At 39.3% G+C, this 25711-nt stretch overlaps 2 protein-coding genes and 1 long non-coding RNA gene across 8 annotated transcripts in view; 1 reads left to right on the forward strand and 2 right to left on the reverse strand.

The window, feature by feature from the left end:
- Positions 1-547: 547 nt before the first annotated feature.
- mybpha (myosin binding protein Ha) lies at positions 548-21735 on the reverse strand. Of its 3 annotated transcripts, XM_077553312.1 has the most exons (13): positions 21436-21735; positions 20547-20606; positions 20389-20448; positions 19121-19255; positions 16259-16426; positions 11827-11915; positions 11546-11741; positions 10170-10309; positions 9919-10078; positions 8568-8704; positions 4987-5173; positions 3647-3709; positions 548-678 (listed from the first exon to the last, which is right to left on the reverse strand). In XM_077553312.1, the coding sequence occupies exons 1-12, from the start codon at positions 21632-21634 to the stop codon at positions 3669-3671; spliced, it is 1572 nt and encodes a 523-aa protein (XP_077409438.1). In that variant the 5' UTR covers positions 21635-21735; the 3' UTR covers positions 548-678; positions 3647-3668. The 3 variants fall into 3 exon arrangements, with proteins under 3 accessions (XP_077409438.1, XP_077409431.1, XP_077409450.1); XM_077553305.1 differs by lacking the exon at positions 548-678 and having other exon boundaries at positions 3068-3709; XM_077553324.1 differs by lacking the exons at positions 548-678; positions 3647-3709 and having other exon boundaries at positions 5012-5173; positions 9977-10078.
- Positions 4312-19380, forward strand: LOC144039707 (uncharacterized). Of its 2 annotated transcripts, none has more exons than XR_013289519.1 (4): positions 4312-4432; positions 8588-8725; positions 18738-19003; positions 19078-19380. It is a non-coding gene; the product is annotated as an uncharacterized LOC144039707 (long non-coding RNA). The 2 variants fall into 2 exon arrangements; XR_013289520.1 differs by having other exon boundaries at positions 4319-4432; positions 8549-8725.
- A 1354-nt stretch (positions 21736-23089) lies between the features above and the next one.
- The window catches only part of nav1a (neuron navigator 1a), a 121958-nt gene continuing 119336 nt past the window's right edge, over positions 23090-25711 (reverse strand). For all 3 annotated transcript variants that reach the window (XM_077567936.1, XM_077567932.1, XM_077567924.1), the window contains 3 exons: positions 24844-24962; positions 24580-24768; positions 23090-24494 (listed from right to left, as the gene is read on the reverse strand). In XM_077567936.1, the coding sequence (XP_077424062.1) occupies positions 24414-24494; positions 24580-24768; positions 24844-24962 (389 nt within the window). In that variant the 3' untranslated portion in view covers positions 23090-24413. The remainder of the gene's footprint in view (positions 24495-24579; positions 24769-24843; positions 24963-25711) is intronic.

Raw genomic sequence — 25711 nt, forward strand, 5'->3', positions numbered from 1 at the left:
CAGGTTATGTGTTCAGTTGATTACTTGCATGATTTAAAATGTGTGTGTGTGTGTGTGGGGGGGGGGGGGGGGCACTATTTTGACAAATATTTGACAAATATTCTAAAAACATTTATTAAACTAAAGCTTTACTTAAATGCATGTAATTATGTTTATTGCTCAAACACAACCTGTGCTACCTTAAACGTAGCCATCCACTGTCACGCTAAAGGATAATCTATGGTCAAAATTAATTGAACAAATATTAATTCCTGATTAATGCGATATTTTATTTTATTTTTTGTGATTAATTTATCAGTTATATATATATATATATATATATATATATATATATATATATATATACATATATATATATCTTTCACATAATAAATGATCACTTAAATAACGTAGGACACTTTTAATACACGTAGAAATCCACATAGGGTATCATAAAATATAATATTTATTTAATTTCTTATGCCCTTTGCAAAATCAAATCCATTTTATTTAGTGGTATACTGCAGTATAACAAGCTGCAAATGGCAGAAAAATCATTTATTCAGCCTGACACATGACAAACTACATTATCATTCAACATTCAGCCAAGTGGATCTGGGTGGTGTGGGTTGAAGATTGCTTCTTCATTATGTACACAGTGTCGCACCACCTTCTTTTCCTCACACCTTTCCCAGAACCCTGGACACACACAAAAAGCAAATTGAGGTTTACAATACGGTATGTAAAACGGTAAACCTAGTCAAAAATAAATAAATAAATAAATAAATAAATAAATAAATAATCAAACAAAATAGCTGCACCCAAGAGAGGACAAGGTTAGACAATACATGAAGTAGCCTACTGTCTTTATGAATGGTGAAAAATGTGTGTATGCAACAAGCGTTAAAGTGAGGTAGTGCCCCAACCGATCCAACAGATGGTGCTGTTGTTAAAAAAAAAAAAAAAAAAAAAAAGCTACGGCAGGCGCAACAGGTGGTGCAAAAGTGCTCTTAATTCATTCATTTTCAACATCCCGTTTAATGTTTAAAAAAAATGTCCCTGTGCTTTCAATGCTGTAGGAATTATTTTGGAGGATTATTATACATTTGCCGTGTTGAAGTGAATTGCCTCTTGGGAAACACAAGTCAACGTAATAGTGTAGTAATTTCTGTTTATGATTGCTATGTATTGCAAAGGAGTGTTATTGTATTTGGTGAAGTTGCAAGTGGACGACTCAGCTGCCGAGTGGGGACAACTGATAAGAAGACGTGACGTCACGCACGTGAACGCCAGGGCCCCCTGGACTTGCATGCCGTACCTAGAGAGTGTGAAGTGAGATAGGAGTTGTTTTTCTCTTTCTGTCATGTAATCAGATGCCCCGATTAGTACATATAAGGGGACTGTTTGAATGATGAACCAAGAGAGACTCTGTACCGATCAAACTAAGGCCGCAGTTTTCTCTTCCTCATGAGCAATTAATTTGGAGCCAGGTGCTTTCTCTCTCTTTATTTGATAAATGTCTACATCTGAACCTGACAAATGCTTATTGGGGTGATGCAGTTCTTTTGTCAAAAGGCAAACAGTAATCATGAATGTTATCTGACAATTAAACTTTTTTTTTTTTTTTACCAGGCTTGAAAAACTCTGCCTAGCAACAATGAAAATGTATGCCGTGACCGGTAAAAAGAAAGAAAGAAAGAAAGAAAAGACAGATAAAGAGCAGTTGTGTCAGTTTGCGTGGTCATAAGTCTGTAGCTGAAATCTGATTTCAATTGTGCAGTTTTTTTTTAATGAATCACATCCGTGTTTCGGAGCTGCTTGTGCCTTTTCAAAGAAAATCACCTGCCAGTCTTTGCCTGTTGACTCATGGTAATGTGATGAGTTTGGCTGCATGTCAGATTAGCATGACTCATTTTTAGAAGCTGTGGACTGCAGTGCTGACATCATGATGCCCCCCCCCCCCCCACCATTAACAACCCCCTCCTCACCCAAAGGAAAAGGCGCTCCCTTAATAATCCCTTGTTATCCCCTTCAGAAACACTCCCAAGTATGGTGGCGTCTCCGTTAGACCGCACCGGGACGCTCACAGTTCTTCATGTTGTCCACGGGCCGCGCTTGGCACTTGGCATGAAAACACTCCTTTGGTAATGTGATCTGATCACAAGTGGGCAGCCGGAAATACAGGTGTGACTGCATCCCAACGCACCGAGGATGCATTCAAGACCCGACCTCTGGGGTGGTCAGGCTGGCATGTGACCCCATTTGCAGTCCGGAGTGAAAACACACGACCTTGTGCACAATGAAGGGCAACTTTGGACAATGTGTGTGCGTGTATTTCTGCAGAAAGTTCCTGCTTCCGCCAGTCAATTTAGAGTAGCATGTTGGAAAAGACTCCTTCAGGAATTTATCATGTCACAGTGCAAATTTCCTCTCTTGCTCTCTCTCAAGACTTAAAAGAGAATTGTTGAGCAACGTAATTGAATTGCTTCAATTGGTAACACAGCATTGAGTTAAGTTATTCCAAAGTTAATATTAAGTTGAATGGACTCATAATTAATTAAACTTACAGATTGAAGCAATTCAATTAAGTTGCTCAACAATTCCCACTTCACAAAGAATGCAATTGCATCGACAAATTTGCCTTTTTCAAAAAAAAAAAAAAACCCCTCTTGAATAAGCGGTTGAAGAAAATGGCTGGATGGATGAATGTCAGAAAGCTAAATAAGGTATATTACGCAACTGAGATGGAAATTGAAAGAAACAAAAAGAGCACACCCTAAACTCTAGCTCCAAATAGTTTATTCGAGCGCACAAACTTACACGCGCACCATGCATGAGCTTGCTTGACACAAAAGCTGTAGTTCTGCTTTAGGCCAGAGATGGCAGTCACGAGTAAAAAAGTGACAGATTCCACAATGCACCTTTACGATATTATGACTCTTTATTTAGAAAATATACACTCATTAATAAGGGTGCCCAATTTATGAGCATACATCAGAATATGTTTAGGGAAATAGGGCATTATCTAACTCATTCACTGCCATAAATTGATTAAAAAAAAAAAAAGATACTAAAAAATTTGGGACAAGAGGCGATTACATTTTTTAATTGTAATTAATCGCATGACTTTCCTAGTTTAATCACGATTAATCACAAATTTTATATCGGTTCTAAATGTACAATAAAAAAATTCGAGGTTTTCATACTCTTGTTAACAAAAGTGGGGGAAAAAATGTTAAACTAATAGAAATAGTTCAAATGAATTTATGACGTCAATGGCAGTGAATTAATTAAAAAAAAAAGAAAATATAAAAAATTTGGGGCATCACAAATAAATCACAAATTTCATATCTATCTATCTAATAATTTTTTTTTTGTTTTTCATACTCTTGTTAACAAAAGTGGGAAAAAAAAACGTTAAACTAATAGAAATAGTTCAAATGAATTTTTGACGTTTATAGCCGTCAATGGCAGTGAATGAGTTAATATACCATTTAAATATGTGCTAGAACTGGGTAGTAAGTCTGCCCGTGGGGTGGGTCCGCTGCCACCCCGACTTTGTCCCTCAGAAACATTGCCCTTGTGCCCCCTTGGGCTTATCAGCGGGTGGTCACCCTAATGTATTTGCTGTGTCTTCGCACGACGCAGTCTTTGTCTTTGGCCTTACCTCCGAAGGTTGAAGTCTTGCTTTATTTGCTCTTCTGCTTATCAGCTTCCAAAAGATTAACTTCTGTTAAGAAAAATACATCCATCAATTTTTGTATGGTTTAAATATGACACCAGAGCAATTTATTAACTTCATTTCTTGAAGTGGAACCTCAGTTTTTTGTATGTATAATTTCGCATGATTCAGTTTTAGCAGATTTTTTTTAAAACAGAATTTTTACCCTGGTTTTTGGTATATCCGCTTGCTTTTCAGGTTAAAAATGTTTCGTACCAAAGCCACTTTTCTGCCCGCGTGACTCAGCTACTGATTTCCTGGATCTTTTTCCATGCAACGCTTACCTTGGATGTAAAAACTTTAATGAATATTTTCTCGAATCAACTTCCTTCTGTGGGTTCGTCAGAAGCATTTCAAAACTTTTTTGTGCTTGTTTATTGAGTTCATGCTCATTAAACCATGATGGGACCAAAAACCGTTCCAAGTGCTGGCCCTTCGATTATTTAAAAAAAAAGAAAAGAATTTGTAGCAACAGTGTAACTGTTAAATTGTCATTTTTGTGCATTTTGTTTCCTTTGCTTTTGGGTGTTTGTCGCCAACCACACCAGAGAGGGCGCTGTAGCGGGGTGTATGTGTATGTGTATGTGTATGTCAGTGAGTAAGTGAGTAGAGGAAGAGCTTAGGCATGAGACTATGATGTTAAGTTTGTCAGAGAGAGACAGAAAAATGAAGATAAGAGAAAGAAAACAAACAAACTTGTTTCCTTTTTGGACATTGCATATTGCCAACGAGGTTAGTTTATTTTGTGTCTGTCAATACTTTTGTGTAACTTAAATCTAAATTGTCTTTATTTTCTTTATGCTAATTGTTATGTTTGTATTTGTGTTTTGCTCCAGTTTTCACGGTGGATTTATTGTTGACAAGAAGCAATAAATTCAGCAGTCAAAAGCAAACCACTTGTGTCTGTAGCTATTAAGTCCAACTAAGGGAACTATAAAGGGTTTAACCTAACCCTGTACAAAAATGGCAGATTAGCATTACAATCACTAACCTTCATCCCTAACCTCTGTCTTTCATACACGATCATTCAATTAAGGTCAGTTTTGTTTTTGTTCAATGTTCATTTATGCATTTCATATTTATTTCACATTGGTGTCTGAATATTCATCTACAGTTATGTATTTTTCGGGAACCTGGAATGGTTTGCTTGGATTGGCATTATTTCCTACGGGAAATATTACTTCAGTTTTTGTACCATTCCGTTTCAGACAGTCAGGCTTTTCGGAAGAGATGAATCCCAAAAACCTGAGGTTGCACTGTATAGACAGAAGTGCACGTATACATACGTTTGACTTCCAATTTGCAGGAGACGGTGGCCTCTCCTTGAGCATTCTTGGCTCTGCACGTGTACACGCCGCCGTCAAAGCAGCACGGCTTGCGGATCTCCAAAGAGCAAATGCCCTGGTTGGAGAGCTGGCGAAACTTGGGATCGTCACCGATCACCATCTGGTTCTTCAGCCATTCGATCTTCGGCTGCGAGAGAAGAGCGAGAATTTCTTCTTTTATCATCTCGCAAAATCAGCACGTTACCGTTATAGTTTGGAGGCCGAGCGGTCGGGCGTCCCCTAGTAGAGCGCCATCGGTCCTTTCTGAGCGGGAGGGACAGTAACTTAAAACTTTTCCTGACATTAGGTATGCACCACTCCAGGTTTCAGAGTGCATTTTTATTGGAACCTCAGGGTCTGACTTCAACCAAGGGCCCCCCTGCTTATTGAATTACAGCAAAGGTCATGTCTTTCCGAACTGTTTGCCTCAACCTGCTTGGACACACTCAGACCTTCGTGTCTGTTCATAACGGTTTTATTTTTGGGATGTTAGTAACTGGGCTCAATTTGGACATTTTCACTTGTGGGTCTCCTCACTTTTGTTGCTCTGGGTTTAGTTAGTTAGTTTAATTAGTGGCTGTATTTTGAGTTGTTTTGATAGAACAACGCATTTACACTGTACACTGACTACTTTTCATTGTATCGTTTCTTCAATGTTGTCCCATGAAAAGATATAATGAAATATCTGCAGAAATGGTCAGATACTGTAATGGAGTTAAAGTCAACCTGAAGCATTTCCTGACAATAATATATTATATGTGACCTCACTAGCTAAACATGACATTCTGATTAATATTACATTTGTGGAATATGAATTATGAAGCCTAATCCAGCCGTTTTAATCCATCTCAGGGGGCGGCCATTTTGCCACTTGCTGTCGACTGAAGATGACATCACAGCTGATCAGGTCTTAGGCAACAACTAATCACAGCACGCCTGTTTTCTGAAGCTGAGCTGTGATTGTTTGTCACCTGAGCAACTGTGATGTAATTTTCCGTCGACAGCAAGTGGCAAAATGGCCGCCTTCTGAAATTGATAAAAACTGCTGGAATTTGCTGCTTAACTCAGATTCCACTAACGCAATATTAACCAGAATACCGTATTTAGACGAGTGGGGCTGCATAGAACATACTGTTGTCAAGAATTTTTTTTTTGGGGGGGGTGTGGGCACTGGCAGTAATTTGTCCTGTTAGTTGGACAAACAGATTAAAATCATTTTACAGTACAAGGCATCAACACTTGGTCTTAAACACATTGGGCAGTGGTATCTAATATTGCAGTCCAACAAAATGCCTCTGGATGCATAACAGTGCTGCTGAATCTCTCGTAGGCAAAACATTCAGGATGATACAGGTCTTTTCATGTTCTGTACGTGCCGCTCTGTCACGAAGGATAACCACGGCACTCTTTTTGTCTGTGAATCCCAGTCATTATCTTTAAACTCTGAGATGGTACGGTTATCATAGTTCTACTGCTCTTTCCTGTGCCACTTGGTTTCCATGGCACTAAAAATACGGCGGGGGTTCCAGCTAAAGTCACTGCTAACTGTGCTCCTGGAAGGAGCGGGCGATAAAAATAGCAAGCTCTCCTCTTATCTTATTTTATCATTGGTGTCTTCCCTGCTCAGCTTCCAACACACTACATCTCCATTAGTGGCAGCTCATTATCAGAGATAGCAGGACATGCCTGCAGGCTTTTGGATCTCTCGGGCAGCTGTGAAGTGAGTCAGCTGGGGAGGCACGGTGGGCCTATAAACACATCATTTCATTTTGGTTAGTCCTATAAAAGGAGTGAGATTGAAGAGATCCCTTCACAGACAATTGGCGGATATGTTTGCCCATAGCGGCTTATACGCGAGTGGTCTTTAGTTCCAGCCAGCTGCTACTGTGAAGTCTCCAACAAGGATGCATTTAGATGCGAAATTCATTGATGTTCATTTCGGGACTGGGGCGTGATCGCCACTTGGATCGGCCCCGAACCCCGAAATCCACTTGAAAGTATTTGACGTCAACTACTATTACACACTTCCTGCTGCTGTCCACTTTGTGATGCAGTCCTACGAGAGCGCTCCCGGCATGCCGCGTTCTAAAATCCCAGTCGGATTTGCCTAAGCAGCATCGGTATGACCCTGCAAATGTTGTTGTCCTTGGTGAGAAGCCAAGGACGGCTGGAACACATAATCAGCCGCATTTCCACCGCAGCCTGTCACCTAAGCCCGGCCCCGTTAGACAGACAACTGTAAAGATAAGTTTAACCAAAGCACCAGCAGCGGCCATCCGTAATGCCAGACCTACTGAAACGACATGCGCTCATACCAGCTCGAGCCAGACCCTTTACTACAAAACCATCACATCCGGTATTTCATTTAAAGTGGCGCAATTAGTGGTCATTTTGTTTGAATATACAAATAAAACATTTTTAGATATACAATACCAGTGAAAAAGACACACTTGCCCATGCTATTAAATGTGTGTCCGAAGTTTCAATGGGAATTTAAACTAGTGAATTTTGAATTGATTTTGTCTTTTTTTTTTTTTTACCTCCCCTTCTTCATGTTTTTTTTCTTTTCATCTGAGAAAACAGGGCACTGCAAAAAGTGACTCCCAATGTCACTTGAACGCATTCATACAAAATAAACATTTTTGCTTTAACCCTGGAGAACCCACGGGGTCAAATTTGGCCCCTTTAAATTCTGCTACTCAAATAACAAAGACCTTTTTTTTTTTTTACAAATTTAACTTCAAAAGTCCAGAGTGCCACTTCTGACCCCTGCATGGGGCTATCTAGCGGATGAATATTGCACTTACATGAGCCAGAGTGGTGGTGACAAGATGGCTAAAATGCAACAAATAAAACAAAAAAATTATATTGTTCAATGTAGCTGTGTATTTGATTGATTATTTTCTTAAATTCTAAATAGTTTACTGACAGTTTTTGTTATTCTGATTTTTCGAAATGATACCCCTAAATCCCAAAGGGTCAAATTTCGCCCTAATCCTAAATTAGGGAATAAATTGAAAAAAACATTGAAAAAACATTTTTTGGTGTTCAGTGATTTCAGTTCAGTCATTTAATGTATAATTCATAATTTTCCAAAGAAGAAAAGGGTTCTTGGGTTTTCCAGGGTTAAAATAATAAATTCCCCATTGCAAATTAAATTTTGCAACCCTAGTTCAAACGTTTGACTGGTACTCAGATAAAAACGTGGATGCTGGATTTTTTGAAATTTACTTATTTTTTTTAAAATGCTTTGCCTTGGTGACCTCTGCTCTTAGAATGCCAGTCACATTTTCACCTGGATTGTAAACAAATAAAAAATAGTGCATTTATTGTTATTTAGCATTTCATATATAAGTATGAGGAATCTGCACATGTCATATGGGACCAAATTTGAAGGATAGTAACATTTCAAGCCCACCACAATGCACCTCACACAGCATCATATGATTATTTATGATACTAAATGTATATACTGTTGCATCAAAGTTGTCAGGTTGTTCCTAAGGACCGTTATTTTCAAAAGGTTCCCTGACATGTCTGACCTTGGGACTTCCACGAACAGAGCACAGCAACTTGGTGGTGTAACCAACAGTGGCAGCGCGGTTGCTGAGCGGCGTGGTGAATTTGGGCGCCTCGCTGAAGTCATGCTCTTGGTATTCAGGAGGCCTGTAGACGATGCCTGAGAACAGACAAAGACAAGGTAAGAATTTGTATCATTGAAGAACAATACCAAACAAATGTATTTTTCTCACACTTGTGTTTGGCTTGTTAAAACGTAAGAGATGACCTTTTGCCATTTATAAAGAGCTGTGCACACTTGGGTCAATTGAGTTGTGCAAGTTATAGGTAACATTAAAGGTGGAAAAAGATTTGAAATCATTTAGCTTGGTCTAAATTTTTCAAACCACAAAAACCTGGCATTTGAACAGGGGGTGTGTAGACTTTTTATATCCACTGTAATATACAGAAGCGAAAGAGCGAAGAAGTACAAATACGTGTCAAAAAAAAAAAAGTATTGATTAAATTATTTTACTTAAGTAAAATAAAACTAAAAATACAGACTTTGGTACTTAAATACAAAAATGCATTTTTACTGTGAGTTACATTCGACGGTTTGATAACACAAAAAAAAATGCACTTAGCTAATGATAAAACAAAAACACCTTTTACACACAGGATGCGTTTCAAGATTCGAGGGAGAATTTTTGAACGTGAGTGCTTGTGGTTTTCATGCTGGCCAAAGACACATTTACCACGTCTTGCTGTAGCTGACAAAATCAGATATTTCTCTTAAGCAAGGCCACGGTGGGGCAATCAATACCTTGCAAGATTTCAACTCGCGGTTTACTTCCTCTCACGACATCTTAAATATCACATCCTCATCCACTGACGTTGAAAAAAGCATAACGACTATTTTGACAAAATAAGTAGTACAAACATTGGTTTAAATGCAACATCAAAATACTTACCTATACTCAAGTAAAGTACCGATACCTGATAGTACAATAATAAAGTATTTGGGCTAAAACTTCATAAGTCACAATTAGGCCAATTTCATATTTATTCTCAAAAACCTATGCTATTGGTCGAACAAACGTGTCGTTTTTGGGGTCTCCTGAAACGTGCCCATTTAGCAGGTTCAAGTTTTCGGCCCGATGTCAGCGATATATACTTTGTTGTTCCCGACCGCTGCTAATATCTGCTAGCTTTTTTTTAAACACCATCTTGAGTCCCTAAATTGACTCCTGCAGTAGTTGTCAGCTTACATTTAAATACGCGTCAAGGGCTTCTCTGTCCCTGGAGTCTTCTAAGGTAACGACATTCCTGCAGCTCATTAAAATGAAAATGTAATGAGTGAGTATGCTTGCCGGAGCCCAAGTGTCGGGTGGGCACCTGTTTTCTGGATCGTTGCCACGTCCTTGGTTTCGGCGCTCTTCTCACTGATGCCCACCTTGTTGACAGAAAACACTCTGAAGGCGTACGAGTTTCCCATGATGAGGTCCGAGATGGTGGCGGTTAGCCTGTGGTAGTGTTCCAGCACGGTGAACCATTCCTGTGGACAAGTGAGGACAATCCCAGTTGCGCAATCATGTCCAATTGTTACAATGACAGCCCCTTCATGTGGTTAGCTCGTGAGCTCGTACCCCGGTCTTTTTGTCGGCCTTCTGGACAATGTAGCCGGTGATCTCCGTGTTGCCGTTATCCTTGGGTGGAGTCCATTCCAGCGCGGCGTTGAAGCCCCAGCTGTCAACTAGTTTTGTACCGCTAGGTGGACCGGGCAGCTCTGTGGAATTGGAGAAGACGTGGACAGAAGAATCTTAGTTTAAAAAAGTTGAGAACATTGTCTATCTTAAGCCTGGGGCTGGACTGGCCATCTGACATACAGGGCGTTCAGGGCAGATGCCTGGTGGGCCGGCCTCTTTTGGTTATTTATAATTATTATTTTCCGACATTTTACCCCAAGAGACTGGCCCGCACTTTAGAGGGACCAGTCCGTTCATCCATTTCGAATATAGATAGCAAACTAAAACATCATCAATAAATCAGTGGCAGAACTGCATGCTAGGCAAGAGTTGAGCTGGGCCGGGCTGGCGTGCCTAAATCAAATTGCCAGACCAGGGTCATTCTTTTGTGCCAGTCCAACCCTGCCTGTAATTTACATTTTAATTATTATTCCTGAACTCATCATGGCGTGAATAAAACTAGCCAAATATAAGGATAGAAACTAAGCGTGATCATAGAATCAATCATCAATCATTTGCTTACGTGGACATATGCAGTAGCAACACTTTCGCAAAGAAAACTCATGGCCAGTTGTTTAACTCGTGTCAACAAGAAAAGTTAAAAAGAAGGAATTGGAAAGCTCATGTAATAAGATATAAAGTTGATGCATCCACCAGTGACCGTTCCCATCGGGACATCAGGTACGTTGATTGCCTCTCAAGTTTGAATTGATTCCAAAAAATCCGAAATCAAACCGGTAACATGACGTTTTTGGCAATACTTCTTCATGAACAACTCATGCTAGCAATGTAGCTGCCTTGGCGTGGGGTCGTTTCTTTTGGGCAGAGAAGTGAGGCTACATTTAAATCTTGTTAGCAGCGTCAAGACTGCAAACAACTTTTTCAAAGTTTGTCATAAAAAAGAAAATCCTCTTTTGAAAACAGTCATTCTGACATCGCCAACTTTTTGCTTTGACTTGCGGGTGCAAATTGAGATGCGAGCGGTGTATGATGGCAGTGACCTCTGCAACTAAGTAGTTTTTCACACACACACAAAAAAAATGGCTCCAATATGTTTATCGCCAGTTGAAGTTTACTGTCAAGCTAAACAAGGACAAAAGAGAAATGGTAATGTCGGTTAGCTTAATGCTAACAAATGATGGGAAATGCCACAGACAGGCTAACAAATAGCATCGGTGTTGTGATGTTATTCGACGAATGCATTTCTGTCGTCCTCCGTGAAAGTGGCATTTGCGAAGTGCTTATTTATACCAGCGTTTGCTCCACGTGCGGCTCACCAACGATCTGAAGGGCGATGGTGACTTTGTCCTCAAAGCAGTCCACCTGAACCGTCATCTCGTAAACACCCGAGTCCTCCCTCTGAGCAGTGCGGATGAATAGGATGCTGTCCTTGTCACTATTCCTGATGTTGACCCTCTTTGCATCCAAAGGCTGACCGTCTTTCAGCCAGGACACCGAAGGCTTGGGCTTGCCCTGCAGAATTTCAAGAAGAGAGCCGAGCAATGAGGACGAACCTGCTCAGGTTTTTGGTTTTTGAGTTTTTGAAATTTGGGCTCACAAGGAACGGCATGACCAGGTTGATTTGCTCTCCGACTTGCTTGACAAAGCACGTGCGGAGGTTGCGAGGAATTTTGATCTTTGGTCGCTCTGCAACACACAAGTCACACAAGTTCATCTGGACCCCCATCATCGGTTTTCATGCTTGGATCCTGTCCCCGTTTGATCCGGGGCACTCTGCTTGTCGCATGAGTGGCAGCCAATATGGGGGCAAGCGCATGACAGTGAGGTGGCAGCCTAACTACGTTTGCCAGGTGTGTTTTCACAGCAGGCTGCAAGACCGCCGCCGTCTTGCAGGCTCAAAATAACACTTTGACACTTTCTATTTACATCAGCCGACCGAGCGTCAAGACTGATGATGCAACTTGTTTAAAGCTGACGACTTCATTTATAAAGTCACAGGACAATTATTACATCATTTACAGTATGGCACACTAAAATGTTTAAATCTCACAAAATCCTAGCATTTGTACGCGGGGTGTGTCAACTTTTTATATTCACTGTACATATATTTCACTTTAGTAGTGGAAAGCAGCACTACATCCCACTGAGATCTTCAGCCTCACTCACAGAATTTCAGAAATTTCAGTATGATGTGGTGCAGTTAGTTCTATTATGTAAGGTCAGGACCTTTTGTACAGGGGGCAGGATGAAATCCTGGACTGGTTGTTGGTCAGTAGCAGTCAACGTATTGAGCATTTTCACTGTTAATTTGAATTGAGCCTTTATTTAATCAAGAGATTAAGAAGCTCTTTTTCAAAGGAGTCCCGGCCAAGAGGCAGCAGAAAACACAAAATACAGTTACATAGTTCCAGTCCAGAGGCGCTTCCTATAGAATTGGTCTAAAAAAAAAATTTCAGTTTGTAAATCAGTTACTGTCCAATATTTCTGGAGCATATTCCATGCAGGAGACGAGTAAACAAAAGCCCTTTTAATCAACTTCGTACAAGCACAAGGGAGAGATTCGAGAGAAAGCAACACATCATCTTTTGAGCCACGAAAATAGGATTTAGCATTTCTCAGAATAATGAAAGTACGAAGGCAGCGGTCCCAATATTGTAATATCAATAACTGTGTAGCCGGAGAAAGACAAGACATGAAAGACAAGAAAGACAACACTTGGCACGGGACAAACCTTAAGATCCTTGAGCGGGCTGGGTGCAGAACTCAAAAGTACAAAGTAACCACAGCGAGCAGGAAGACAGCTTGCATGGAAGACACCTCAATGTGCTGAGAGATAAAACTAAGCAACTAAGGAACTTCAACATCAGTAATTCTCGCTAGGAAAATGCCAAATTCTATATGAAACCGTATATGGCAAAAATAAGAGTAACAAATAGAGAAACTAAAATGCAGGCCCTAAGAGTGACAATTACAAGAACATCCTCACAAGGGGACATACTAACTGCATAGTAACTGACACAAGTGACATCATAAGGGACATAGCAACTGCACAAGACTAGACAAGAGTGGCTAATACATAATCGTAATACATTGTCATCATAGGGGACATAGTAACTACATAGCAACTGCCACAAGTGACATCATAAGGAACATAACAACCGCATACGACTAGACAAAATAAGAGTGGCTGATACATAATCGTCATTCGTCATACAGTATCATCATAAGGGACATAGTAACTGCATAGCAATGGCCACTCGTGACACCATAAGGGACATAACAACTGCATAAGACTAGACAAACTAAGAGTGGCTGATACATAATTGTCATTCGTCATACATTATCATCATAAGGGACATAGTAACTACATAGCAACTGGCACTAGTGAATGTCATAAGGGACATTATAACTGCATAAGACTAGACAAACTAAGAGTGGCTAATACATCAACATACATTATCCAGGCAGAGACAAGAATGAGAAGAAGACGACAGCCCTTAAAATAAATTTCGAGATGGTCAAGTCTTGGATGAGGCTGACATTTGATCCCCAAGAAGAACGATGTCATCAACGTTCAACTGATTCGAGCGTCGCAGTGCTAAGTCATGACAGCTGGGAAAGCGCAGCCATTTAAAATGCTGTTATTAGAAAGAAAACGGTTGGATGCTTTGGTTTCGGCTGAGTATCAAGAACAGCATCCCAGCAAATATCTGGAGAGCTGACACGATATTTAAAACCAGCAGGTTGTAGCCAGGTCACGGACTTTTGAACATCTTATCGTTGTGAGCTATCAACATCCTGTCCATCAATCTCCTTTGAGTGTCTCAGCTGCATCTCGCACCATTCCTGAACCAATTTGGCTCATCGTCCTTTCCCCAAGATTTGACAGCTAAGATTTCAGATCCATGAGGCTCAATTTCACTTTTGGCCTCAACGCTAATCCCTGCAAATCGGCTCCCTCGCAGCAATCGTGAGACATCCAGCCAGCGCTCCCACAAATCATCCATCCTACGCATTTGTTTATGGATAAACGTGAACCTATGAGAGGATATTGTGTTTGAATCACAAGGGTGTTTGTGTGTAGCCTACTGAGGATAGCGACGCTGGAGCACAGCTGAATTTAACTCTCGCAAGCCAGCCACAATCCATCAATTAGGATCGGGTTTCACATCGGCGCAGTTGAGCGGCAGTTCTGGTTGCATGACCGCATTTCTCCACTAAATGTTCTTGTTTGTTTGCAGATATTTGAACCTCGAGCAGGAAATGTGCTCCGCGAGCAGTAAGCTGTCCTTCACAGTCGATAAGTGGGACATGTTTACACGGTTGTGAGATTGACAAGGGGGTTCTAAGTAGAAGCGCTTCACTTATAGTTATACTATACTGTATACTATCAAGTGCTATCAAACGCACTTATTCTATAATCATACAGTAATGAGCAACAGCCAATCAAATATTTCTTATTTATCTTATTTATTCTCGCCTGCTTCCTCTGTTAGTGGTTCAGTTAACAAATATTACTATGTAGAATTACTGTTTAGGCATATGGAGGCCAAAAACCCTAGAGGGTCGCACTTTTTCCGTTACAATGAGTCTGTAGTCTGCGCGTTGCTCAATCGCTTGCTGTGTGGCGAAAATGGACCTGTAACTTTTTTCTAAGTGAAGAATCTGGAGAGTGCTCTTTGCTGTGAGCCTGTGGCACATTGCAAAATAATATTAAAGCCCCCTAGAAGCAGATTATAACATTACCATTATAATATGTCACCAATCTATTTCCAATGAATGTGCTAATTTTAGGGCAAAAAGAGTAAGTTTTGGTTCCTGGGTAATCAAAAATTGGGAAGTAGCACGTTAGCTTAGGTTGAATAACAGAATGTTAGCATGCTAGCTTAGGTTGAATGACAGGATGTTAGCATGTTAGCTTAGGTTGAATGACAGCATGTTAGCATGTTAGCTTAGCTTGAATGACATCGTGTTAGCATGTTAGCTTAGCTTGAATGACAGCTTTTCCCCCACACATTTACACAAACACGTACACATACAAACATGGTCTGCATCGTAGGCAAGTGACGGTACCACTCCGCCACCTGGAGCCCTGAATGACAGCTTGCTCGCTTAGGTTAAATGACAGCATGTTAGCATGTTAGCTTAGGTTGAATGACAGCATGTTAGCACGTTAGCTCAGGTTGAATGACAGCTTGTTAGCTCCGGTTAAACGACAGCATGTTAGCATGCTAGCTTAGGTTGAATGACAGCATGTTAGCATGTTAGCTTAGGTTGAATGCCAACATGGAAGCTTAGGTTGAATGACAGCATGTTAGCTTAGGTTGAATGACGGCTTGTTAGCTCAGTTTAAATGACAGCATGTTAACATTTTAGCTTGGCTTAAACGCCAACATGTTAGCTTAGGTTGAATGACAGCATGTTAGCTTAGGTTGAATGACGACTTGTTAGCTCAGGTTAAATGACAGCATGTTAGCATGTTAGCTTGGCTTGAATGCCAACATGTTAGCTTAGGTTGAATGACAGCTTACTAGCTCAGGATAAATGACGGCATGTTAGCATGCTAGCTGAGGTTGAATGACAGCATGTTAGCATGCTAGCTTAGGTTGAACAACAATAGTATGCACATCACCTTAAATGACACCCAGAAGTGCAAAGCAATTTTCAAGGACAGGCAAATTACGTCGCATGCTCCTTCACAGAAGCACACTGCTATTAATGTAAGAACATGACCAGGAGTGTGTGCGTGTGGTTATTTGTGTGTTAAAACCACACACACTTAGTCAAGACACATGAGAGAGAAAAGTGTGATTTACGGTTAAAGAAAGGTCGTCTCAGGACCAGCCTGGATTTATTTTCAAACGGCAGTAAACAGCCACCTAGCACGAGGATTTTCAAATGACAGCTATGAGCGGTTTCTAATAAAATCTGCTTCTATGTAATGCTTTGTTAAACTCCACCCACACTCATTACGGCCTTCGGAGCTCTTTTGACCCGGGGGCACAATTGCATTCGTGGCAGCTACTCACCAACCACCTCGCGAATTGGCACGGCCTGGGCGAGCGTGGCCGGCTCACTGCGGCCGCCGGGGTTAACCGCCACCACGCGCACCAGCAGCAGGTCACCTGCTGTCAGGTCCTTGATGCAGTAGCGGGTAGCCGGGGTCGCCACCTCGTTTGCCGCCACCCAGTCCGTAGCTGCAGGGACACCAAAGTCAGCGACCAAACACGAACAATCAATATGTATCGCATCTTTTGAATGGGGCAAATGATGGAAAAATTGACTTTTCACTTGCTTGCATGTACTGTAAATAAAATATATAAGTGTCTTGATTTATGACGGGCTGGGCGATTAAGGCGGGGGAGGGGAGCAGAATCAGGATTAAAGACTCATTCACTGCCATTGACGGCTATAGACGTCAAAAATTCATTTGAATTATTTCTATTAGTTTAACATTTTTTCCCACTTTTGTTAACAATAGAATGAAAACCTAGAATTTATTTTATTGTACATTTAGAACAGATATAAAATGTGTGATTAATTGTGAGTTAACTAGGGAAGTCATGCGATTAATTATGATTACAAATTTTAATGGCCTGACTCCCCCAAATTTTTTATAGTGTTTTTTTTTTTTGTTCATTCATTACCATTGACGGCTATAAACGTCAAAAATTAATTTGAACAATTTCTATTAATTTAACATTTTTTTTCCACTTTTATTAACACAAGTATGAAAACCTAGATTTTTTTTATTGTACATTTAGAACAGATATAAAATTTGTGATTAATCATGTCAAGTCATGTGATTAATTACAATTTTACAAAAATTTTAATCGTCTGTCGCCCCTAATTTTTAATAATCTTTTTTTTTTAATGAATTTATGGCAGTGAATGAGTTAATATTTAAACCACAATTAATAAAGATGATTTTTTTTAAACAAGTTGTTGTGAACATGCTCACAAATAAGAGTACAATATAATACAGACTTGTAAAAAATAAGAAGAGTGAAGAAGAAAAAACAGCGCAAATAATCTATACTCCATACTGTAGGTTAAAACACGTTTATGAATTTCAAAACGGATTATTCAACTACCGAAACTCAACTTTAAATACAACTTAAAAGAACAACCAGAACATAAATGAAGCCTGGGACGAACGTTTGTGATGCTAGCGAATGTTGATTTCACATCAGGGTTCATTCAAGGTCGCAGTATTTTCTAAACGTTCCCGAAACCAAATGTTTTGATGTTTTTTGTTGTTGCAATTTTGGACATGTCCTTGCGACAAGGAAACAATCAAATTGTTAAGAGAACCATTCAAACTTTTTAGAAAACAAATTTAGGGAACGTTGCAACCTTAAAAAAACACTGCAGAACCCTGAAATTAAATCAAGATTCGTTTGTGTCGCAAATGTTCGCCTATAAAAATAGCATCATAATAATAAAATAAAATAAACTGCTGTTCCTGCTGCACACATCCTGGCCTCTAGAGGCAGTGTGGTACACGCAAAGAGATGAACTTAAATGAAAATGTAAAAAGCACAGAAGAAGAAAATGGCAAACTTTATTACTATAACTTGTTTGTCACAGATTTGGAAGACTATACGGTCTTAAGTAAGTATTGTCTGTTTATGATACTAAAACATTTATGTGCGAAATAGGCAATATTCGAAGATAAATTCCTCCTATGATGTCTCGTTACAGAAAAAAGCAATTAGAATAATAAATAAGGTTGGTTACAGAGAAACAACTAATCAGTTATATATACAATCGGGTATCTTGAAACTTATGCATATTGTGTACTTAAAAACAATGGAAACACTTTTTCGTGTAGTAAATAATAGCTTACCTCTTTGTATTAAAAAATAAATAAACTAAGAAAAGGAATCTACAATTTAAGGGGTTTAATTATGTCTGAAATGCAAATGACTAATGTAAAATACAGAAGTGTGTCAGTTTTGGGTGTGAAATTGTGGAATAGTCTTGATGATGAGCTGTAGCGATGTACTTCCTTATCGAGGTTGAAGAAGAAACTCAAATATCAAATCATTCATGCCTACAATGCCACAGAAAGAAATTTTAAATATTAAGGCGCTTTGGTGTCTTATTTGCTTTGTTTTCTTGTATTTTTATGTGGCTTTATATGAATGTACAGGACTGTGTTTTGAATTATGTTTGAGTCTTATTGTTTGAGAATGTTTCATCACGATATATATAGAGGTAGGAGTTAAAAAGTCTTCTTCTTTCTACTCCTTTTTTTCGAACATGTGTATAGGTTATGTTTTTGTTTTATATGATTTTTTATATCTTTATATCTGAGTAGATTTTTTCTCTCTCTCTTGTTTTTTTTTTTTTTTTTTTTTTTTTAAATATATATGTGTGTTTGAAAAATAAAATTCATTCATTCATTCATAATGCTAATTTTTGCTAGCCGGGCAATAGGGTTTTCCATTGAGTGCTAGCAATAAGTTAGCAATGTGTAAAATTATTTTTGGCGCGTGTGTTTAGATTTCCAGTAAACTTCAACTTTGCTGTCATGACTCATTAAACAGCTTGAAGCAACTTTTTTTTTTGTGAGCATGGTAGTGTGAGGTGGGTATCATTCTTGCTCCTTTGGCTATTTTATAAAAATATGAATTGTTTTTAAAATAAAGCAGTTTTCTTCTTTAATGAGTTATAGCCTGCCGACGTGAGTTTACAAACAACGCAAGGATGACGTTTTGGCAGCCATGACGAAATCTGAGCTATGGAGCACTTCTAAAAGTGGCGTCCAGGTGATATGACGACTGTCGCCAACAGCCGCCGACGCAGCTATGACTCAATCTGACCTTTGACACTTGGCGAACAGGTGCAGCCACACACATCCCCACAAAGTGAGTAGGCGAGCTTACTTCCATCTTTGCAGTATTCAACGGCGTATCCATCCAGGCCGGATTCTCCGATCGTCTCTGGCGTCTTCCACTTGACGGTGAGGCTCGCGTCGTTCACGTCCTCCACAGATATTTCCAATGGTGCGCTGGTGGGAACTACAAACACACAGTTGCATCAATATGAACCTTGTATTTATTATTGTATAATTATTTAGCAGGATTGGGCACGAGCGTCGGCAGGGTTGCTGACTTTTTGCATAAAGAAACACATTTGATCCTTAGACCTGTGTTTTCCTACCTTTGTTGAACCAAGGCACATATTTTACATTAGGATAAATAATAAAAATAATAATAATAAATAAAATAATAATAATACAAAAATAAATAATAATAAATAAAAAAATAAAAAATCTAAATTTTTAAATAAAAAAAAAAATACAAAAAATAAAAAAATAAAATAAATACAATAAATTAAATAAATTTAATAATAATAATAATAATAATAATAATAATAATAAATAATAAATATAATAAAATAAAACGAATACAATTTAAAATTATATTAAAAAAAATAATACATCTAACCACACACCACCAGAAAAAAAATACAATAAAAAGTATATTACATCATGAAATAATGATGATCTCGTCTCAATACAATCACAAATTTAAAATCTTGGCAGGGTTGCTGACTTTTTGCATAAAGAAACACATTTGATCCTTAGACCTGTGTTTTCCTACCTTTGTTGAACCAAGGCACATATTTTACATTAGGATAAATAATAAAAATAATAATAATAATAAATAAAATAATAATAATACAAAAATAAATAATAATAAATAAAAAAATAAAAAATCTAAATTTTTAAATAAATAAAAAAATTATAATACAAAAAATAAAATAAATACAATAAATTAAATAAATTTAATAATAATAATAATAATAATAAATAATAAATATAATAAAATAAAACGAACAAAATTTAAAATTATATTTAAAAAAATAATACATCTAACCACACACCACCAGAAAAAAAATACAATAAAAAGTATATTACATCATGAAATAATGATGATCTCGTCTCAATACAATCACAAATTTAAAATCTTGGCCTGTCTAGCGATGACAGTATTCTATTGTATGAATGGCAACAGGTGGTATACGCAGGTTAATTGTAAATTCCGCCATCTAGTGGATGAGCATTGAATTGTTCTGCCTTTCACTATATGTCGCTGACCTATATTGATAGATGAACAAAAGTACAAAACTAAAGTAGATCATTTCTCACCTGCAGCCGGTGGGGGTGTCGGGGCTTTGGGTGGCTCCTCAACTGGAGGAGCAGCTCCTGCTGGAAAAACAAAAAGTGGGTTTTATATATGGATGGACATGACATAAAACTGCTGAAATAAAACACATCTGCACTTTCAGTTACTTTGCTTTGTTTACCGTCTGCTGGTGCATTCGAAGCAGGGACTGCGACGTCGCCTTCGGGTGCAGATTCAGCAGCTAGTGATTAATTAAAAAAAAAAATCCATTAAGCAAACACATCAATGACTTTTGTACAGGTAAAAAAATGTGTTTTTGGGACTCATTTTGGACACAACAGCAAACAAGCGTGGCATGGCTCAGGTAGTAGAGTAGCTGTCTCCTAAGATGAAGGTCATGAGTTTCTGCCTCAATGTATACTTTATTTTATTTTATAAAAAAATAATACTCAAAGTAGTTGTACTCAATACTCTCTCATTTCTGAGTGAATAAACATTACTAGGATTTTTCAAGTAAATTTTACTCTTCTTTTTTTTTTTTTTTTTAAACAGTGAGAGGAGACCTTCCACCACATGTCCAGAGATTTATTTTTTTCCTTTGGTAAAAAATACTAATAACACTTTTACTTCTATCCAGATAATGATGTCTTTCTACAGTATACAGTACGTGTCCATTTTGATGACATCATATGTGTTGGAAAATGCGATTTTTTTTGCCACGAAGTACAAATTTTTGGTCACTATGTAGGTCTAATGTGCACATGAAGCAAACTTTTTGCCCCCCCCAAAAACCCAAAATACTGGCGATTGTTTGATATTTCAGAGGTTGAAGTGGGCATGACTAGAAATGTGCTGATTCATAGCAGTTTTTTTTTTTAATACGTACATTAAACATTCTGTTTTATAACCACAAATGTGACCATAATATAGCATTTGACGCCTTCTTAAAATAATCGCCATGTCATTTTTTCTCTCTAGATTTTTCAGTAAATATATAAATAAAAAATAAATAATACATATTTTATCTACCAAAGTCACACTATAGTGACTACAATGCAAGTAAAATGTACCTGGTGCGCTTGGTTCTGTAGCGGGACTGTCCTCCGCCGGGCAAGCAGGTGATGCTTCTCCCTCGGCCACAGGTGTGGCCTCAGCAGGCGTCTCCGCAGGTACGGGCTCGGCTTCTGCGGCCGGCGGGTTCGGCTTTGGTGCCTTCTCGGCCGCCTTCTTGGCGGGGGACTTCATAATGGGTGCGGGCTTGCCTGGCATGGTGCTGTGATGGCCAGTCCTCTGGATGTGGGCGCCTCCGGGGTTATTTATGAGGCGTGCTGAGCTTCAGGGCAACTTTACTCCACCCATTGCCTCATTTGGATTCCTCCACCCTTCCAAGTTGTCACATCCATGTTGCAGACCCGTCTCTATGGGCAGACCATATGAGGCAGTGACCCCCCCCCCCCCCCCCAATTGAGGCAGAGAGCTCTAAAAACTAACCTACAGGCAAAAGGTGGTCAACGGGGGTGAAATGACGTCTTCATGTTCGAGTACTTGGACTCACCTGTGGGTCCAATTCAGCAGCAGCAGCAGACGAGGACTCAGGAAAAGTCCACACACGTCACAGAATACTGCAAACAATTGTTGTTTTTTTAGGCTATAGACAGGCGTGACGTCATTTCAAAGTCTCGGTGAAGCGTTTTGCTAGGTTTAGAAGGAACATGAAAAGTCCGCTGCTTTAATTCGCAACTTCGCAAGGGTGACTACACCAGGGTTGCTTCCAGCGGTTAAGAAAGAAAAAAGAAATTAACAGTAATAAAAAGGAAATAAAACAGCAAAGAAATAAAGAAGCAGTAATTATTTAAAAACATAATACTTGGAAAGGGGTGAGGACTACACCAAACTTCCTAGAGAAAGAGCAGTTTTTAACAAATAAGTGTAATTTTGTGGACATATACCACACTGAAATACAACCTTTTAGACATCTTTATTGTCCGTCGCCTTATGTCGCTTTTTCGGCATTGTTCAAGAGGTTCAGAATGCGACCCGGGACTGCAAGGCACCGGGTTTGTTTACCCCCAGCGAGCTTCTCTCCTGTCTGCATGCTTCCATCTTGTGGACACATTTGGTATTGCTCCCTCTGCTGACTTCACTAACGACTCCATTTGAAATGTATTGCGAAGACGTTCAAGAAATATCGTACCAAAACAAATGTTGTATTGTAAAACAAATAATTTGATAAGATATCATATTGTTAAAGTTGAATACAACTGGATTGTACTTTAACGAATGACGTTTACTGGATACACTTACTGTAAACACTGTTAAGAAAAGGTCAAAGATATCAGGGGGAAAACAAAAGAAAATGAGAAACCAGTAAAGGAAGACAGATTTATTCTTCATGACTACGGTTCCAATTTAAAACGGACTCTCATTTAATTATTATATATTATATCATGTAACAATCAGACCCTGGCTTAACAAAACAATGCAGGCACGCTGGAAAACAAAGCCAAAAAGCCAAACACAGGTAGCCATTCAAGCTAACCAACACAGCCATGAACCCAAATGTAGAATGGGATGACTTTATTGTGTCCAGAGCTGGATGTTGGACATGTGATGACATGGTTACAGAGACATGCCATGAAGCACTTCAGCCCACTTTCGAATCAAGTGCCCCTTCCTCTCACCGGAACAAAACAAAATACAACCAAAGCGCCCCCCCCCCCCCCACCCTTTTTTTTTGTCTTTTTCTTTACATTTCCACTCTTTTTCAAGATTGTTGTCGCAGATGCACTGGCTATTTACAGTCTTTACAACAGTGATGTCATGTACAAAAGAGAAATATTTACAAATATTTGCATAAGAAAAACGTTTTAAAAACAAGGTGAAAAGAGGAAGTTAATTTTGTCTTTTTTTTTTTATATACAAATATGATAGGTCCAATCAAAGTAAAAGCTTTGGGAAACACGGGAAAATGAAACATTTTTTGAGCTATTTATCCACACATGAAATCCCACACACACCTTAGCAGCCCATTTGTGACACGCATCAGTCTTGCAAACAGCCCTTCCACCCGACTACCAACCAAAGGTCCAAACCGTCATCGCCATACTCGATGGAAGCTGTCGGACATCCGAGTAGGTGAGCGGAAGTGATGCGCCGCTTCCTATAATAACTAGCTTAAAATGGAGGCCTCGGGGTGGTGGATTGAAGCAGCTCAAAGGCAGCTTCAGGCCAATTGGGGCTTTCAGGCACAGGCAGACGACGTAGGCGTCGCGTCTCGATTTGACATCAGCACCTTTGGAGACGTCCGTTGAGATGTGAGCTCATTCTTATGGTTATCATATAAAAGGGGCTAAAGAAAAAGAAGGACACTGTTCCAGTTGTTAATCTGTTTTAAAAGAATGTCATCAGAGTGTAAAAAGTAAGCAGAGTAAGGAAGGAAAACACAATTTTTGGATGACCGAAGCAGCAAGGACGGAAGCACTTGTTTGTTTTTGGGACTCTCGGCGTGTTAGGTGTACGAAATGAGACAACTGAAGATGAGTCAGTACAAAATCCTACAAAAGATGCATCCTCATCTATTACAAAAAAAAGTTTTCAAACGGCAACGACAATTGCCTGATTTATCCAAGATAAATAAACAAGCTTTTTTTTGTTAGTTTTTTGTTTAACTCTTGTGTGCCTTTTACAAGTGAGTGTGATGCACAACGCACCGCAACGAGGCATGTTTTACTTGTTACACTGTGTGGCGTGTAAGCAACAAACACTGAGGTGGTGCTGCCACCCAGTGGTATTACTGCGTAACTGCAAGATTCTCCTTTAACACGTTGACGTCCCCGACTGAAGTGCAGGTCACACACATTGGAAATAAAGTGCAATTTTGGCATTGAACGAAGCACGTGAGCACCCATAGTTCCAGAAGCGGTTAATAATACAGGTCCGGACTGGATTTCATGCTTGTGGAACAAACGCGTCAGAATAATCGACCCAGCTTCCTATGATCACCAATGCAATGTTTGTTTTTGCAGATTATTATTGTTGAAGTTTCTCCTCAGAGTGGATGCAGGCTTCCGTCCCGTTCTGGCGACTCGACGCTGTTGGCCGACTCCTGCAGCTTCAGCAGCATCATCATCTTTGAACAAGGAAGGCACGAGCACGGCGGATGGAGTCAGGTGACTTTGAGCAAGTCGAGAAATAATTTCAAACGGAAAACTCACCAGGGGATCGGACTCCAGCAAGCTGGGCGGAGGAGTGATTTTGGGGGGCTTCTTCTCCTCGCTGTGCGGACCGATGCTTGGGGGAGGTAGATGATAGAGTTTGGACTGGTCCTGCTGTGAGCTGGGCCAAGGGAGGGTCCCTCGCACCCACTCCACGGGGTCCTCCCATTCTGCCTTCTGGCCGTGCACCTGCACAGCAAAACTGGTGAGCATGTTGGAAGGAAGGAACTTTTTGTTGCTGCCGCGGTCACACGTGCGCTTCACCTTGATGCCGTCCTTGGCTCCTTCTTGGAGGTATGGTATGATGGAGTGGTTCCACAGGTCAATAAACCACTTCCTGAACTCTGCCACCGACACGGGGCACGACAGGAAGAAGCAAGGGCCTGACGATCAAGTGACAATTGATCAATTCTTTGCATTGAACAATTAAGGACCTCATTAAATCGTTCCCGTTTCAAAGTACGGTACACTTAATAACTACAGCGTTCCCTCACTTTTCGCGGGTGGGCGTGGAATTTAACAGGTGAATTTCCCAAGTAGAGGTCGTTAAAAAAAAATTGTTTTCGTTAATAACCGCTAATACCGTCTGTCACCTTAATTTGTTTGACAATAATATGTTCTATGCAGTCCCACTAGTCTAAATACGGTATTCTGTTTAATATTGCGTTAGTGGAATGTGAGTTAAGCAGCAAAATACAGCAGTTTTTAATTCATTCACTGCCATTGACGTCTATAAACGTCAAAAATTCATTTGAACTATTTCTATTAGTTTAACATTTTTTTCCCACTTTTGTTAACAAGAGTATGAAAACTTAGACTTAAAAGAAAAAAATCTTTTTTTTTGATGAAAGAAAAGATTATCAAAAATTTGGGGCGTCAGGCGATTCAAATTTATAATTATAATTAATTGCATGACTTCAATAGTGAACTCACGATTAATCACAAATTTTATATCTGTTCTAAATAAGTACAATAATTTTCTTCTCGGCTTTCATACTCTTGTTTACAAAAGTGAAAAAACTAATAGAAATAGTTCAAATGAATTTTTGACGTCTGCAGCCGTCAATGGCAGTGAATGAGTTAATCAATATCAGAAGGCAGCCATTTTGCCTCAGGCTGTCAAGTTAAAATG

This window comes from Vanacampus margaritifer, chromosome 1 (assembly GCF_051991255.1).
Source record: "Vanacampus margaritifer isolate UIUO_Vmar chromosome 1, RoL_Vmar_1.0, whole genome shotgun sequence".
Taxonomy (NCBI): domain Eukaryota; kingdom Metazoa; phylum Chordata; class Actinopteri; order Syngnathiformes; family Syngnathidae; genus Vanacampus; species Vanacampus margaritifer.

Bases quoted from the DNA above. Each gene is read 5' to 3' on its own strand.
- mybpha (XM_077553312.1), bottom strand. From the start codon at position 21,634: ATGCCAGGCAAGCCCGCACCCATTATGAAGTCCCCCGCCAAGAAGGCG. The intron at 20,607-21,435 runs GTACATTTTACT...ATTAATCACTAG, and splicing joins TACAGAACCAAGCGCACCAG to CTGCTGAATCTGCACCCGAA. The intron at 8,705-9,918 runs GTGCCCACCCGA...GTCTGTTCTCAG, and splicing joins GGCAACGATCCAGAAAACAG to GCATCGTCTACAGGCCTCCT.